The 20,354-nt window shown below is 51.2% G+C and overlaps 1 protein-coding gene across 2 annotated transcripts in view; it reads right to left on the bottom strand.

Moving 5' to 3' along the window:
- Window positions 1-2,160: 2,160 nt before the first annotated feature.
- The window catches only part of LOC131698896 (proline-rich protein 36-like), a 79,242-nt gene continuing 61,048 nt past the window's right edge, over window positions 2,161-20,354 (bottom strand). For both annotated transcript variants that reach the window (XM_058993584.1, XM_058993585.1), the window contains exon 2: window positions 2,161-5,790. In XM_058993584.1, the coding sequence (XP_058849567.1) occupies window positions 4,426-5,586 (1,161 nt within the window). In that variant the 5' untranslated portion in view covers window positions 5,587-5,790 and the 3' untranslated portion in view covers window positions 2,161-4,425. The remainder of the gene's footprint in view (window positions 5,791-20,354) is intronic.

Genomic DNA, 20,354 nt, shown 5'->3' with positions numbered 1-20,354 from the left:
ATTATTATTATTATTATTATTAATTTCTTAGTAGACACCCTTATTCAGGGTGACTTACAATTATTACAAAATATCACGTTATTTTTACATACAATTACATTATTTTTTTTACATACAATTACCCATTTATACAGTTGGGTTTTTACTGGAGCAATCTAGGTAAAATACCTTGCTCAAGGGTACAGCAGCAGTGTCCCCCACCTGGGATTGAACCCACGACCCTCCGGTCAAGAGGCCAGAGCCCTAAACACTACTCCACACTACTGCCTTATGTGAGAGGGACAAATGTACAACACATCTGCAGTGAAATTAGTGAGGTCCAATGGAAGTTTTTTCTACTGTAGGTGCAAATCTGCATAAATAGCGTATAATGACTGTAGGGCTGATATTGGGCTTACTGTAAATAAAAAAAAGCTACAATCAATCAATCTTTATTTTATATAGCGCCTTTCATAGTCGACCACCATCACAAAGCACTTTACAAAATGCAGTAACAACAAGAAAATCCATAATATTTTAAATCCAGAAAAATGCATAATACATGATATACAGTAAAAAAAAAAAAAAAAAAAAAGTATAATACATTAAATACAGTGGGAAGTGCATAATACATGAAACAGTAGCAGCAACACAGCAGCTAATAGGAGATATCAAGCTTAAAAAGCATGGAAAGCAAGAGAGAGCAGGTGGGTCTTGAGAGTTGATTTAAAGCGAGTGACGGTGGGAGCATCACGCACCAAAGCTGGGAGAGAGTTCCAAAGAGTCGGAGCCATGAAGCTAAATGAGCATTCTCCAAGTGTGGTGCACTTTTGCTTGGGATAACAAGCAGGCCAGAGGAGCTCAGCTTGCGGGCAGGGACATAGCGGGTCAGCAAGCTGAGGAGGTACTCAGGACCTGTGTGATGAAGGGCATTGTAGGTGAGCAGGAGAGTTTTGAAAGTAATCCTGAACTTTACAGGTAGCCAGTGCAGCTGGGAAGGACGGGGGGTGATGTGGTCATGTTTTTTACATCTGGTAAGGATCCTAGCAGCGGCATTCTGAACTAGCTGCAGTCGGTTTATGGTGCGTGTCGGGAGACCACAATATAGAGCATTGCAGTAGTCAAGTCGAGGAGACAAATGCATGACAAAGTATCGCCGCATCCGGGAGGGAAAGGTAGGGACAGACTTTGGAGATGTTTCGGAGATGGTAGAAGGAAGATTTGACCACAGAGGAGATGTGGGCATCAAAGGAGAGGTTGCTGTCAAGAACCATATCAGTAGCAGAGGAAGGAGCAGGGAGATTAACATTAGCAGTGATTAAGAAATGATCAGAGAGAGAAATATCTTAGATGGAGAGATTGGAGATATCAAGACCCCTGGTGATGAGCAGATTGACAGATTCAGAGAGTCCAAGACAGTCCAGAAGCATGTTGAAGTCAGTCATTAGGGGGGAAGAAGGCAAGTCAACATGAATGTTGAAGTCACCTAGTAGGATTTTGTCCCCCCCTTAATGCTTGAGTCCAGCTGCAGTAATACAATTAGTGGAAAAAACACACATTTTTTAAATTATGCTATTTTATGCTAAACTGAAAACCTGAAAACTGTTAATATACTAAAGGGAAAGCACTTGTGAATCTGAATCAAGAATTTAAATGCAGAGTTCCTGAAATGCAGTACGATTTATTTGTACACCACACTGAGCCCATTTTAATGCTCGGGAATCGGACAATGGAATGTCTTTGCCATAACTAATGAAGGTCTGTAAAGAACATGACCTGGGACTTCTGTATCCTGATGTATTCCACCTGGTGCTTTTGGCCACGCTGCCTGTTACAGTTGCAACTGCAGAAAGATGTTTCAGTGTTAAAAAGCTCCACAGCATATGGACTTTCATTGAAATGGCGATGTAATGCTATTTATTTATATAACCATATCAACACACACACACACACACATTTTATATATAGGCCTATATATATTGTTTAATGTGCCCCTGTGGCAAAGTGCCCCGCCCCTGTGTGCATTTGTGTGTTCTGTGTATGTATGTATGGGTGCGTATGTTAATGTTGGTGTATAGATTGGTACACGGGATATAAACGGGTCTGTGTTTCACGTGTGTTTAAAGTGTATAATTATATTTTAAATGCACGTGCGTGATGTGCAATCCTCGTGCCTAAATATAATTATACACTTTAAACACACGTGAAACACAGACCCGTTTATATCCCGTGTACCAATCTATACACCAACATTAACATACGCACCCATACATACATACACAGAACACACAAATGCACACAGGGGCGGGGCACTTTGCCACAGCCCCCCATAGCGGTCCGTTTTTATTCCTGCGCACGCCCCTGGGTATGTGATCATGTGTGCTTTTGTTTGTTGGGTGCAGAGTTTCTTATGTCTCAATGTTTTTCTTTTTACCTAATAAAGCTTCTCTGTGAGCAGCTGACATTGGGAGTTCGAGATGAGGACAAGAAGCGTGACACACTTGGTCCTCCTAGCAGGTAGGGCTCAATAGATCTGGATTATTATTATTTCAACCTTCAGTACAAAAAGGATGACACTTCTAAAAGTAAAAGTGATAACACTTTGGTTTAAGAATTTGGTATAAAAAAAATCAATCAAGCATTTATAAATGTATAAAGATCTTTGAAAATACATCTATTCATAACAATAACAATATACAGGAATATGTCAGCTGAGGGGGATCAAAATCCGAAGAGCCGTTTCCTCCTTTTCTGGTTGAGGATACATGAACGACTGTATGTGTGATGCTCCGGGGATAGTGTCTTAGGAATTTATTATTATTATTATTATTATTATTTATTTCTTAGCAGACGCCCTTATCCAGGGCGACTTGCAGTCGTAAACAAATACATTTCAAGAATCACAGTGCAAGTAATAATACAATTAAGGGCAAGATAAATACAATGATGAATACAATGACTTTGGTTCAAGTAAGTACAAGTGTGACAAATCACAATTCAATAATACAGCAGATAACAGTGTCAGTGATAGTTACATCAGGATATAATTAAATACAAAATACTACAAATTAAACACTTGGCAGATTATAGTACTCTGAAGTACAGGATTAAATGCAGTAAAATAGGGGGCAGATAAGAGCAAGTAAAGCACATTTAAGGAAGGAAAGGTGAGTCTTGAGGAGGCGCCAGAATGTGGTCAGGGACTGGGCAGTCCTGACATCTGTAGGAAGGTCATTCCACCACTGCGGGGCGAGGGTGGAGAAGGAGCGGGCTCTGGAGGAAGGGGAGCGTAGAGGAGGTAGAGCCAGTCTTCTAGTGCAGGCGGAGCGGAGAGGTCGAGTGGGGGTGTAGGGAGAGATGAGGGTCTGGAGGTAGCTGGGTGCAGTCTGGTCAAGGCATCTGTAGGCTAGTACAAGAGTCTTGAACTGGATGTGAGCGGTGATCGGGAGCCAGTGGAGTGAGCGGAGTAGTGAAGTTGCATGGGAGAAGCGAGGCAGAGAGAACACCAGGCGAGCAGCGGAGTTCTGGATGAGCTGGAGCGGACGGGTGGCGGACGCAGGGAGGCCAGCCAGGAGGGAGTTGCAGTAGTCTAGGTGGGAGAGTACTAAGGCCTGGACCAGGAGCTGGGTGGCGTAGTTGGTGAGGAAGGGTCGGATTCTTCGGATGTTGCTCAGGAAGAATCGGCAAGTGCGTGCCAGAGTGGAGATGTGCTGGGAATAAGAGAGGCAGGGGTCCAGGGTGACTCCGAGGTTCTTAGTGGAGGAAGAGGGGGAGAGTGTGGTAGATTCCAGAGGAACAGAGATAGAGAGATCAGAGGAGGGGGAGGAGGAGGATGGAAAGAAAAGGAGGTCAGATTTAGAGAGGTTGAGTTTGAGGTGATGTGAGTGCATCCAGGAGGAAATAGCAGACAGACAGGTAGAGATACGGGAAGGGATGGTGGAGTCAGAGGTGTGGAAGGTGAGGAAAATCTGAGCATCATCAGCATAGAAATGGTATGAGAAACCATAGGATGCGATGAGGGGGCCCAGGGAGCGGGTGTAGAGAGAGAACAGGAGAGGACCCAAGACTGACCCTTGGGGGACTCCTGTTGAGAGAGGGGGCGAGGGGTGGAGGTTGCTCCACGCCAGGTCACCTGGTAAGTGCGGTTGGAGAGGTAGGAGGAGAACCAGGCCAGAGCAGTGCCAGAGATTCCCAGGTCAGCGAGAGAGGATAGTAGAATAGAGTGATCGACAGTGTCAAAGGCAGCAGAGAGGTCGAGGAGAATTAGGACAGAGTTTAGAGAGGCTGCTCGGGCAGAGTTTAGAGAGTTGGTGACAGACAGGAGGGTGGTTTCAGTGGAGTAAGCAGCGCGGAAGCCAGATTGGAGAGGGTCGAGCAGAGAGTGATTGGACAGGAAAGCAGAGAGCTGGCGGTGTACAGTCCGCTCGAGGGTTTTGGAGAGGAAGGTTAGGAGGGAGACAGGACGGTAGCTCTGGAGGGAGGTGGGGTCAAGGGTAGGTTTTTTGAGGAGGGGAGTGATAGAGGCTTTTTTGAAGGCAGAGGGAAAGAGACCAGAAAGGAGAGAGGTGTTGAGAAGGGAGGAGATGAAGGGAAGTAGAGCAGGAGCAGCAGCTTGAAAGAGGTGAGTGGGGAGGGGGTCCAGGGCACACGTGGTGGGTTTGTGACCCTGGAGCAAGGAGGAGAGGTCAGAGTCTGAGAGGGGCGAGAAGGTGGAGAAGGAGGGTGAGTTAGTATGAGATGCAGTGGGTGTAGGGGTTCGAGCAGGAGGGTGTGCGGGGGAGGGAGAGGTGTTAAAGAGTTTGCGGACATCTGAGATTTTAGAAGAGAAGAAGGAGGCAAAGTCATCAGAGGAGACAGATGAGGGAGGAGGAGGGGGGGAGGGTTTAGGAGGGAGGAGAAGGTAGATAATAGTTTACGTGGGTTGTTAGTGGAGGCTTGGATTACAGATTGGAAATAAGTACATTTAGCAGAGGAGAGAGTAGAGGAGAAGGAGGAGAGGAGAGTGCGGTAAAGGTCTAAGGCAGCAGGGAGTTTGGTTCTCTTCCATTTCTTTTCAGCAGATCTCAGTGTGATTCTTGCTGAGCGGAGCGCAGAGGAGAGCCAGGGTTGGGGAGGGGAGGGGCGGGCAGGTCGGGAGATGAGGGGACAGAGGGAGTCGAGGGAGGAGGTGAGGGAGGAGAAGAGGGTGGAGGTAGCAGAGTCTACAGAGAGTTGTGAGAAGGAGTCGATAGGAAGGAGGTGAGAGAGCAGTGGAGGCAAGGTCAGAGGGGGAGAGAGAGCGGAGGTTACGGCGAGAGGTGACAGTGGGGGTAGGAGGAGCAGGGAGAGAGGGGAGAGAAAGAGAAAAGGAGATGAAATAGTGATCAGAGAGGTCCAGGGGGGTGACAGAGAGGGTGGAGGGGAAGCAGGCCCTGGAGAAGGTGAGGTCCATTTGACGGCCAGCTTTGTGGGTAGGAGGGGATGGAGAGAGACAGAAGTCGAAGGAGTGAAGGAGAGGGATGAATCTGGCAGAGTGGCTGGAGTTGGAGAGATGGATATTGAAGTCACCTGACAGGACAGTTGGGGTAGACAGAGCGGGGAGGGAGGAGAGTAGATAGTCGAGTTCATCTAGAAAGTGAGCGAGAGGCCCAGAGGGACGGTACAGTACAATTAGCAGGAGTTGACAGGGAGAGGTTAGTTGGACTGCATGAGATTCAAAGGTATTAACAGAGTGAGGAGAGGTCGGAGGGGACAGAAAAGAGTCATGAAGGAGAGAGGAGAAGATCAGAGGAGAAGACTAGTCCCATCGCCCCAGACCAGTCGCACCTGGAGCTGGGAAAAATGAATTGAATTGACAGCAAAAACAGAATAAAAATGGTGCATACCAGGAAAATAATTCACAGCATATTTCTGATTATATTACCTTAAAATACATTTTATGTAAACACGTTAGTAAGGCAGTTATTAAGCAAAGTATAAGTAAACAAATACAAGCCATACTTTATGCATTTTAGAATTTCCAAAAAAAAAAAAAAACTAACAATACGTTTTTCTAATATAAATTAATGTCAATAAAAATATGTGAACAACATAATTAAGTATTGACGAAAAGTACTGATGAGATTCAAATTCCTTTTATTTTTATTAATACAGGGTGCATTTTTATGATGTCAACTGCGACCTCTACAACAGCAGAGCCTACTACAACCATCACGACAGCTGAAACAACTACAACCATCACGACAGCTGAACCCACTACAACCATCAAAACAGCATCCCCCACTACAACCACAACAGTAGTGCGTACAACAACAACTACAACAGCTTCTCCTACTGTAACCACAAAATCAGCACCCACAACAAACTCCACAACAGCAGCATCCTCTATAACCTCCACAATAGTAGCACCCACTACAACCACCACAGCAGCAGGCACCACAACGGAAGCCCACACAACAGCACCCCCCACTACATCTACCACAACAGCAAACAGAACAACAGCAGCCCTCACTACAACCACTACAACAGCAGACCCAACTACAACCACCACAATGGAAGTCCCCACAACTACATCCACCACAACAGCAGCCCCCACAACAGCACCGCCCACTTTAACCACAACAGCAGCCCCCACAACAGCACCCCCAATTACATCCACCACAACAGCAGTCAATACAACAACACACCCAACTACAACCACCACAACAGCAAACCCCACTACAACAGCAGCACCCCCCACTACAAAAACGACAACAGAAGCATCCACAACAGCAACGCCCACTACAACCACTACAACGGAAGCCAACACAACAGCAGTCCTCACTATAACCACCACAACAGCAGCACCCACTACAACAATAACAGCAGAAGGCACCACAACGGCAGCCCCCACTAAAACCACCACAATAGCAGACAATACAACAGCACCGCCCACTTTAACCACAACAGCAGCTCCCACAACAGCAGCCACCACTACAACCACCACAACAGCAGCCACTACAACAGCACACCCCACAACAACCACCACAAAAGCAGCCCCCACCACAGCACCCCCCACTGCAAACACAACAGCAGCCCCTACAACAGTAGCGCCTAATACAACCACCACAACAGCAGCCCACTTTACATCCTCCACAACAGCAGGCCCCACTACAAACACAACAACAGCAGCCACTACAACAGCACACCCCACAACAACCACCACAAAAGCAGCCCCCACAACAGTACCACCCACTGCAAATACAACAACAGCAGCCGCGACGATAATACCAACAAGTACAAGCACTACAACAGCAGCACTCCCTACAACCACCACAGCAGCAGCCACCACAACGGAAGCCCACACAACAGCAACCCCCACTACAGATACCACAACAGCAGCCAGAACAACAGCAGCACTCACTACAACCACCACAACAGCAGACCCAACTACAACCACCACAACGGAAGTCCCCACAACAGCAGCCACGACAACAGCAGCCCCCACTGCAATCACAACAGTAACCACCACAACAGCACCCCCAACTACATCCACCACAACAGCAGCCCCAACAGCAGCACCGCCCACTTTAACCACAACAGCAGCCCCCACAACAGCACCCCCAATTACATCCATCACAACAGTAGCCAATACAACAGCACACCCAACTACAACCACCACAACAGAAGACCCCAATACAACCACCACAGCAGCAGCCCCCACAACAGCAAACCCCACTACAACAGCAGCACCCCCCACTACAACCACAACAACAGCAGCATCCACAACAGCAACGCCCACTACAACCACAACAACGGAAGCCAACAGAACAGCAGCCCTCACTATAACCACCACAACAGCAGCACCCACTACAACCACCACAGCAGCAGGCACCACAACGGAAGCCCACACAACAGCACCCCCCACTACAGCTACCACAACAACAGCCAGAACAACAGCAGCCCTCACTACAACCACCACAACAGCAGCCCTCACTACAACCACTACAACAGCAGACCCAACTACCACCACCACAACGGAAGTCCCCACAACAGCAGCCACGACAACAGCAGCCCCCACTGCAAACACAACGGTAACCACCACAACAGCACCCCCAACTACATCCACCACAACAGCAGCCCCAACAACAGCACAGCCCACTTTAACCACAACAGCAGCCCCCACAACAGCACCCCCAATTACATCCATCACAACAGTAGCCAATACAACAGCACACCCAACTACAACCACCACAACAGAAGACCCCAATACAACCACCACAGCAGCAGCCCCCACAACAGCAAACCCCACTACAACAGCAGCACCCCCCACTACAACCACGACAACAGCAGCATCCACAACAGCAACGCCCACTACAACCACAACAATGGAAGCCACTACAACAGCACCCCCAACTACAACTAACACAACAGCAGCACCAACTACAACCACAACAGCAGAAGGCACCACAACGGAAGCCCACACAACAGCACCCCCCACTACAGCTACCACAACAACAGCCAGAAGAACAGCAGCCCTCATGACAACCACTAGAACAGCAGATCCAACTACAACCACCACATCGGAAGTCCCCACAACAGCAGCCACGACAACAGCAGCCCCCACTGTAAACACAACAGTAACCACCACAACAGCACCCCCAACTACATCCACCACAACAGCAGCCCCCACAACAGCACCGCCCACTTTAACCACAACAGCAGGCCCCACAACAGCAGCCCCCACTACAACCACCACAATAGCAGCCACTACAACAGCACCCCCAGCTACAACTAACACAACAGCAGCCCCCACAACAGCACCGCCCACTTTAACCACAACCGCAGCCCCCACAACAGCACCCCCAATTACATCCACCACAACAGCAGTCAATACAACAACACACCCAACTACAACCACCACAACAGCAAACCCCACTACAACAGCAGCACCCCCCACTACAAAAACGACAACAGAAGCATCCACAACAGCAACCCCCACTACAACGGAAGCCAACACAACAGCAGCCCTCACTATAACCACCACAACAGCAGCACCCACTACAACCACCACAGCAGCAGGCACCACAACGGAAGCCCACACAACAGCACCCCCCACTACAGCTACCACAACAACAGCCAGAACAACAGCAGCCCTCACTACAACCACTACAACAGCAGACCCAACTACAACCACCACAACGGAAGTCCCCACAACAGCAGCCACGACAACAGCAGCCCCCACTACAAACACAACAGTAACCACCACAACAGCACCCCCAACTACATCCACCACAACAGCAGCCCCAACAACAGCACCGCCCACTTTAACCACAACAGCAGCCACTACAACAGCAGCGCCCACTACAACCACCACAATAGCAGCCACTACAACAGCACCCATAACTACAATTAACACAACAGCAGCCCCCACAACAGCACCGCCAACTTTAACCACAACCGCAGCCCCCACAACAGCACCCCCAACTACATCCACCACAACAGCAGCCCCCACAACAGCACCGCCCACGTTAGCCACAACCGCAGCCCCCACAACAGCACCCCCAATTACATCCACCACAACAGCAGTCAATACAACAACACACCCAACTACAACCACCACAACAGCAAACCCCACTACAACAGCAGCACCCCCCACTACAACCACAACAACAGCAGCATCCACAACAGCAACCCCCACTACAACGACTACAACGGAAGCCAACACAACAGCAGCCCTCACTATAACCACCACAACAGCAGCACCCACTACAACCACAACAGCAGAAGGCACCACAACGGAAGCCCACACAACAGCACCCCCCACTACAGCTACCACAACAGCAGCCCCCACAACAGTAGCCCCCACTAAAACCACCACAATAGCAGACAATACAACACCACCACCAACTTTAACCACAACAGCAGCTCCCACAACAGCAGCCCCCACTACAACCACCACAACAGCAGCCACTACAACAGCACACCCCACAACAACCACCACAAAAGCAGCCCCCACCACAGCACCCCCCACTGCAAACACAACAGCAGCACCTACAACAGTCGAGCCTAATACAACCACCACAACAGCAGCCGACTTTACATCCTCCACAACAGCAGGCCCCACTACAAACACAACAACAGCAGCCACTACAACAGCACACCCCACAACAACCACCACAAAAGCAGCCCCCACAACAGTACCACCCACTGCAAATACAACAACAGCAGCTGCGACGATAATACCAACAACTACAAGCACTACAACAGCAGCACTCCCTACAACCACCACAGCAGCAGCCGCCACAACGGAAGCCCACACAACAGCAACCCCTACTACAGATACCAAAACAGCAGCCAGAACAACAGCAGCCCTCACTACAACCACCACAACAGCAGACCCAACTACAACCACCACAACGGAAGTCCCCACAACAGCAGCCACGACAACAGCAGCCCCCACTGCAATCACAACAGTAACCAATACAACAGCACTCCCAACTACAACCACCACAACAGAAGACCCCAATATAACCACCACAGCAGCAGCCCCCACAACAGCAAACCCCACTACAACAGCAGCACCCCCCACTACAACCACAACAACAGCAGCATCCACAACAGCAACGCCCACTACAACCACAACAACGGAAGCCAACAAAACAGCAGCCCTCACTATAACCACCACAACAGCAGCACCCACTACAACCACCACAGCAGCAGGCACCACAAAGGAAGCCCACACAACAGCACCCCCCACTACAGCTACCACAACAACAGCCAGAACAACAGCAGCCCTCAAGACAACCACTACAACCGCAGACTCAACTACAACCACCACAACGGCAAACCCCACTACAACAGCAGCATCGCCCACTACAACCACGACAACAGCAGCATCCACAACAGCAACCCCCACTACAACCACCACAACGGAAGCCCACACAACAGCACCCCCAACTACAGCTACCACAACAACAGCCCCCACTAAAACCACCACAATAGCAGACAATACAACAGCACCCCCAACTAAAAGAACCACAACAGCAGTCCCCACAACAGCACCGCCCACTTTAACCACAACAGCAGCTCCCACAACAGCAGCCCCCACTACAACCACCACAACAGCAGCCACTACAACAGCACACCCCACAACAACCACCACAAAAGCAGCCCCCACCACAGCACCCCCCACTGCAAACACAACAGCAGCCCTTACAACAGTAGCGCCTAATACAACCACCACAACAGCAGCCCACTTTACATCCTCCACAACAGCAGGCCCCACTACAAACACAACAACAGCAGCCACTACAACAGCACAACCCACAACAACCACCACAAAAGCAGCCCCCACAACAGTATCACCCACTGCAAATACAACAACAGCAGCTGCGACGATAATACCAACAACTACAAGCACTACAACAGCAGCACTCCCTACAACCACCACAGCAGCAGCCACCACAACGGAAGCCCACACAACAGCAACCCCCACTACAGATACCACAACAGCAGCCAGAACAACAGCAGCCCTCACTACAACCACCACAACAGCACCCCCAACTACATCCACCACAACAGCAGCCCCAACAGCACCGCCCACTTTAACCACAACAGCAGCCCCCACAACAGCACCCCCAATTACATCCATCACAACAGTAGCCAATACAACAGCACACCCAACTACAACCACCACAACAGAAGACCCCAATACAACCACCACAGCAGCAGCCACCACAACAGCAAACCCCATAACAACAGCAGCACCCCCCACTACAACCACGACAACAACAGCATCCACAACAGCAACGCCCACTACAACCACAACAACGGAAGCCAACAAAACAGCAGCCCTCATTATAACCACCACAACAGCAGCACCCACTACAACCACCACAGCAGCAGGCACCACAACGGAAGCCCACACAACAGCACCCCCCACTACAGCTACCACAACAACAGCCAGAACAACAGCGGTCCTCACTACAACCACAACAGCAGACCCAACTACAACCACTACAATGGAAGCCAACACAACAGCAGCCACGACAACAGCAGCCCCCACTGCAAACACAACAGTAACCACCACAACAGCACCCCGAACTACATCCACCACAACAGCATCCCCCACAACAGCACCGCCAACTTTAACCACAACCGCAGCCCCGACAACAGCACCCCCAATTACATCCACCACAACAGCAGTCAATACAACAAAACACCCAACTACAACCACCACAACAGCAAACCCCACTACAACAGCAGCACCCCCCACTACAACAGCAGCATCCACAACAGCAACCCTCACTACAACCACTACAACAGTAGCCAATACAACAGCACACCCAACTACAACCACCACAACAGCAGACCCAACTACAACCACCACAACTGAAGTCCCCACAACAGCACCCCCCACTACAGCTACCACAACAGCAGCCCCCACAACAGCAGCCCCCACTAAAACCACCACAATAGCAGACAATACAACAGCACCCCCAACTACAAGAACCACAACAGCAGTACCCACCACAGCACCACCCACTTTAACCACAACAGTAGCTCCCACAACAGCAGCCCCCACTACAACCACCATAACAGCAGCCACTACAACAGCACACCCCACAACAACCACCACAAAAGCAGCCCCCACAACAGTACCACCCACTGCAAACACAACAGCAGCCCCTACAACAGTAGCGCCTAATACAACCACCACAACAGCAGCCCACTTTACATCCTCCACAACAGCAGGCCCCACTACAAACACAACAACAGCAGCCACTACAACAGCACACCCCACAACAACCACCACAAAAGCAGCCCCCACAACAGTACCACCCACTGCAAATACAACAACAGCAGCCGCGACGATAATACCAACAACTACAAGCACTACAACAGCAGCACTCCCTACAACCACCACAGCAGCAGCCACCACAACGGAAGCACACACAACAGCAACCCCCACTACAGACACCACAACAGCAGCTAGAACAACAGCAGCCCTCACTACAACCACAACAGCAGACCCAACTACAACCACCACAACGCAAGTCCCCACAACAGCAGCCCCCATTGCAATCACAACAGTAACCACCACAACAGCACCCCGAACTACATCCACCACAACAGCAGCCCCCACAACAGCACCGCCCACTTTAATTACAACAGCAGGCCCCACAACAGCAGCCCCCACTACAACCACCACAGTAGCAGCCACTACAACAGCACCCCCAACTACAACTAACACAACAGCAGCCCCCACAACAACACCGACAACTTTAACCACAACCGCAGCCCCCACAACAGCACCCCCAATTACATCCACCACAACAGCAGTCAATACAACAAAACACCCAAATACAACCACCACAACAGCAAACCCCACTACAACAGCAGCACCCCCCACTACAACAGCAGCATCCACAACAGCAACCCTCACTACAACCACTACAATGGAAGCCAACACAACAGCAGTCCTCACTATAACCACCACAACAGCAGACCCAACTACAACCACCACAACGGAAGTCCCCACAACAGCACCCCCCACTACAGCTACCACAACAGCAGCCCCCACAACAGCAGCCCCCACTAAAACCACCACAATAGCAGACAATACAACAGCACCCCCAACTACAAGAACCACAACAGCAGTACCCACCACAGCACCACCCACTTTAACCACAACAGTAGCTCCCACAACAGCAGCCCCCACTACAACCACCATAACAGCAGCCACTACAACAGCACACCCCACAACAACCACCACAAAAGCAGCCCCCACAACAGTACCACCCACTGCAAACACAACAGCAGCCCCTACAACAGTAGCGCCTAATACAACCACCACAACAGCAGCCCACTTTACATCCTCCACAACAGCAGGCCCCACTACAAACACAACAACAGCAGCCACTACAACAGCACACCCCACAACAACCACCACAAAAGCAGCCCCCACAACAGTACCACCCACTGCAAATACAACAACAGCAGCCGCGACGATAATACCAACAACTACAAGCACTACAACAGCAGCACTCCCTACAACCACCACAGCAGCAGCCACCACAACGGAAGCACACACAACAGCAACCCCCACTACAGATACCACAACAGCAGCCAGAACAACAGCAGCCCTCACTACAACCACAACAGCAGACCCAACTACAACCACCACAACGGAAGTCCCCACAACAGCAGCCCCCATTGCAATCACAACAGTAACCACCACAACAGCACCCCCAACTACATCCACCACAACAGCAGCCCCAACAACAGCACCGCCCTCTTTAACCACAACAGCAGCCCCCACAACAGCACCCCCAATTACATCCATCAAAACAGTAGCCAATACAACAGCACACCCAACTACAACCACCACAACAGAAGACCCCAATACAACCACCACAGCAGCAGCCCCCACAACAGCAAACCCCACTACAACAGCAGCACCCCCCAGTACAACCACGACAACAGCAGCATCCACAACAGTAACGCCCACTACAACCACAACAACGGAAGCCAACAAAACAGCAGCCCTCACTATAACCACCACAACAGCAGCACCCACTACAACCACCACAGCAGCAGGCACCACAACGGAAGCCCACACAACAGCAACCCCCACTACAGCTACCACACTAACAGCCAGAACAACAGCAGCCCTCACTACAACCACCACAACAGAAGTCCCCACAACAGCAGCCACGACAACAGCAGCCCCCACTGCAAACACAACAGTAACAACCACAACAGCACCCCCAACTAAATCCACAACAACAGCAGCCCCCACAACAGCACCGCCCACTTTAACCACAACAAAAGCCCCCACAACAGCACCCCCAATTACATCCATCACAACAGTAGCCAATACAACAGCACACCCAACTACAACCACCACAACAGAAGACCCCAATACAACCACCACAGCAGCAGCCCCCACAACAGCAAACCCCACTACAACAGCAGCATCCCCCACTACAACCACGACAACAGCAGCATCCACAACAGCAACGCCCACTACAACCACAACAACGGAAGCCTACACAACAGCACCACCCACTACAGCTACCACAACAACAGCCAGAACAACAGCAGCCCTCACGACAACCACTACAACAGCAGACCCAACTACAACCACCACAACGGCAAACCCCACCACAACAGCAGCACCCCCCACTACAACCACGACAACAGCAGCATCCACAACAGCAACCCCCACTACAACCACTACAACGGAAGTCAACACAACAGCAGTCCTCACTATAACCACCAAAACAGCAGCACCAACTACAGCCACAACATCAGAAGTCACCACAACGGAAGCCCACACAACAGCACCCCCCACTACAGCTACCACAACAGCAGCCCCCACAACAGCAGCCCACAATAAAACCACCACAATAGCAGACAATACAACAGCACCCCCAACTGCAACAACCACAACAGCAGTCCCCACAACAGCACCGCCCACTTTAACCACAACAGCAGCTCCCACAACAGCAGCCCCCACTACAACCACCACAACAGCAGCCACTACAACAGCACACCCCACAACAACCACCACAAAAGCAGCTCCCACCACAGCACCCCCCACTGCAAACACAACAGCAGCCCTTACAACAGTAGCGCCTAATACAACCACCACAGCAGCAGCCCCCACAACAGCAAACCCCACTACAAAAGCAGCACCCCCCACTACAACCACGACAACAGCAGCATCCACAACAGCAACGCCCACCACAACCACAACAACGGAAGCCAACAAAACAGCAGCCCTCACTATAACCACCACAACAGCATACCCAACTACAACCACCACAACGGAAGACCCCACAACAGCAGCCACGACAACAGCAGCCCCCACTGCAAACACAACAGTAACCACCACAACAGCACACCCAACTACATCCACCACAACAGCACACCCAATTACATCCAACACAACAGCAGCTAATACAACAGCACCCCCAACTACAACCACCACAACAGGAGCCCCCACTACATCCACAACAATAGCAGCCACTACAACAGCACCCCCAACTACAACTAACACAACAGCAGCCCCCACAACAGCACCGCCCACTTTAACCACAAACGCAGCCCCCACAACAGCACCCCCAATTACATCCAACACAACAGCAGCTAATACAATAGCACCCCCAACTACAACCACCACAACAGCAGCCCACACTAAAACCACCACAGCAGCAGCCACCACAACGGAAGCACACACAACAGCAACCCCCAGTACAGCTACCACAACAGCAGCCAGAACAGCAGCAGCCCTCACTATAACCACTACAACAGCAGATCCAACTACAACCACCACAACGGAAGTCCCCACAACAGCAGCCACGACAACAGCAGCCCCCACTGCAATCATAACAGTAACCACCACAACAGCACCCCCAACTACATCCACCACAACAGCACCGCCCACTTTAAACACAACCGCAGCCCCCACAACAGCACCCCCAATTACATCCATCACAACAGTAGCCAATACAACAGCACACCCAACTACAACCACCACAACAGTAGCCCTCAATACAACCACTACAGCAGCAGCCCCAACAACAGCAAACCCCACTACAACCACGACAAGACCAGCATCCACAACAGCAACCCCCACTACAACCACAACAATGGAATCCAACAAAACAGCAGCCCTCACTATAACCACCACAACAGCAGACTCAACTACAACCACCACAACGGAAGTCCCCACAGCACCAGCCACGACAACAGCAGCCCCCACTGCAAATATAACAGTAACCACCACAACAGCACCCCCAACTAAATCCACAACAACAGCAGCCCCCACAACAGCTCCGCCCACTTTAACCACAACAGTAGCCCCCACAACAGCAGACCCAACTACAACCACCACAACGGAAGTCCCCACAACAGCAGCCCCCACTGCAAACACAACAGTAACCACCACAACAGCACCCCCAACTAAATCCACAACAACAGCCCCCACAACAGCACCGCCCACTTTAACCACAACAGCAGCTCCCACAACAGCAGCCCCAACTACGACCACAACAGCAGCCATTACAACAGCACACCCCACAACAAACACCACAAAAGCAGCCCCCACCACAGCACTCCCCACTGCAAACACAACAGCAGCCACTACAACAGCAGCCACTACAACAGTAGCGCCTAATACATCCAACACAACAGCAGCCCCAACAACAGCACCGCCCACTTTAACCACAACAGCAGCCCCCACAACAGCACCCCCAATTACATCCATCACAACAGTAGCCAATACAACAGCACACCCAACTACAACCACCACAACAGAAGACCCCAATACAACCACCACAGCAGCAGCCCCCACAACAGCAAACCCCACTACAACAGCAGCACCCCCCACTACAACCACGACAACAGCAGCATCCACAACAGCAACGCCCACTACAACCACAACAATGGAAGCCACTACAACAGCACCCCCAACTACAACTAACACAACAGCAGCACCAACTACAACCACAACAGCAGAAGGCACCACAACGGAAGCCCACACAACAGCACCCCCCACTACAGCTACCACAACAACAGCCAGAAGAACAGCAGCCCTCATGACAACCACTACAACAGCAGATCCAACTACAACCACCACATCGGAAGTCCCCACAACAGCAGCCACGACAACAGCAGTCCCCACTGCAAACACAACAGTAACCACCACAACAGCACCCCCAACTACATCCACCACAACAGCAGCCCCCACAACAGCACCGCCCACTTTAACCACAACAGCAGGCCCCACAACAGCAGCCCCCAATACAACGACCACAATAGCAGCCACTACAACAGCACCCCCAGCTACAACTAACACAACAGCAGCCCCCAGAACAGCACCGCCCACTTTAACCACAACCGCAGCCCCCACAACAGCACCCCCAATTACATCCACCACAACAGCAGTCAATACAACAACACACCCAACTACAACCACCACAACAGCAAACCCCACTACAACAGCAGCACCCCCCACTACAAAAACGACAACAGAAGCATCCACAACAGCAACCCCCACTACAACGGAAGCCAACACAACAGCAGCCCTCACTATAACCACCACAACAGCAGCACCCACTACAACCACCACAGCAGCAGGCACCACAACGGAAGCCCACACAACAGCACCCCCCACTACAGCTACCACAACAACAGCCAGAACAACAGCAGCCCTCACTACAACCACTACAACAGCAGACCCAACTACAACCACCACAACGGAAGTCCCCACAACAGCAGCCACGACAACAGCAGCCCCCACTGCAAACACAACAGTAACCACCACAACAGCACCCCCAACTACATCCACCACAACAGCAGCCCCAACAACAGCACCGCCCACTTTAACCACAACAGCAGCCCGTACAACAGCAGCGCCCACTACAACCACCACAATAGCAGCCACTACAACAGCACCCATAACTACAATTAACACAACAGCAGCCCCCACAACAGCACCGCCAACTTTAACCACAACCGCAGCCCCCACAACAGCACCCCCAACTACATCCACCACAACAGCAGCCCCCACAACAGCACCGCCCACGTTAGCCACAACCGCAGCCCCCACAACAGCACCCCCAATTAAATCCACCACATCAGCAGTCAATACAACAACACACCCAACTACAACCACCACAACAGCAAACCCCACTACAACAGCAGCACCCCCCACTACAACCACGACAACAGCAGCATCCACAACAGCAACCCCCACTACAACGACTACAACGGAAGCCAACACAACAGCAGCCCTCACTATAACCACCACAACAGCAGCACCCACTACAACCACAACAGCAGAAGGCACCACAACGGAAGCCCACACAACAGCACCCCCCACTACAGCTACCACAACAGCAGCCCCCACAACAGTAGCCCCCACTAAAACCACCACAATAGCAGACAATACAACACCACCACCAACTTTAACCACAACAGCAGCTCCCACAACAGCAGCCCCCACTACAACCACCACAACAGCAGCCACTACAACAGCACACCCCACAACAACCACCACAAAAGCAGCCCCCACCACAGCACCCCCCACTGCAAACACAACAGCAGCACCTACAACAGTCGAGCCTAATACAACCACCACAACAGCAGCCGACTTTACATCCTCCACAACAGCAGGCCCCACTACAAACACAACAACAGCAGCCACTACAACAGCACACCCCACAACAACCACCACAAAAGCAGCCCCCACAACAGTACCACCCACTGCAAATACAACAACAGCAGCTGCGACGATAATACCAACAACTACAAGCACTACAACAGCAGCACTCCCTACAACCACCACAGCAGCAGACGCCAGAACGGAAGCCCACACAACAGCAACCCCTACTACAGATACCAAAACAGCAGCCAGAACAACAGCAGCCCTCACTACAACCACCACAACAGCAGACCCAACTACAACCACCACAACGGAAGTCCCCACAACAGCAGCCACGACAACAGCAGCCCCCACTGCAATCACAACAGTAACCAATACAACAGCACTCCCAACTACAACCACCACAACAGAAGACCCCAATATAACCACCACAGCAGCAGCCCCCACAACAGCAAACCCCACTACAACAGCAGCATCGCCCACTACAACCACGACAACAGCAGCATCCACAACAGCAACCCCCACTACAACCACCACAACGGAAGCCCACACAACAGCACCCCCAACTACAGCTACCACAACAACAGCCCCCACTAAAACCACCACAATAGCAGACAATACAACAGCACCCACAAATAAAAGAACCACAACAGCAGTCCCCACAACAGCACCGCCCACTTTAACCACAACAGCAGCTCCCACAACAGCAGCCCCCACTACAACCACCACAACAGCAGCCACTACAACAGCACACCCCACAACAACCACCACAAAAGCAGCCCCCACCACAGCACCCCCCACTGCAAACACAACAGCAGCCCTTACAACAGTAGAGCCTAATACAACCACCACAACAGCAGCCCACTTTACATCCTCCACAACAGCAGGCCCCACTACAAACACAACAACAGCAGCCACTACAACAGCACAACCCACAACAACCACCACAAAAGCAGCCCCCACAACAGTATCACCCACTGCAAATACAACAACAGCAGCTGCGACGATAATACCAACAACTACAAGCACTACAACAGCAGCACTCCCTACAACCACCACAGCAGCAGCCACCACAACGGAAGCCCACACAACAGCAACCCCCACTACAGATACCACAACAGCAGCCAGAACAACAGCAGCCCTCACTACAACCACCACAACAGCACCCCCAACTACATCCACCACAACAGCAGCCCCAACAGCACCGCCCACTTTAACCACAACAGCAGCCCCCACAACAGCA

The sequence above is a fragment of the Acipenser ruthenus genome, chromosome 20 (genome assembly GCF_902713425.1).
Source record: "Acipenser ruthenus chromosome 20, fAciRut3.2 maternal haplotype, whole genome shotgun sequence".
Lineage (NCBI taxonomy): Eukaryota > Metazoa > Chordata > Actinopteri > Acipenseriformes > Acipenseridae > Acipenser > Acipenser ruthenus.
This window is presented reverse-complemented; position numbering and strand designations above follow the sequence as displayed.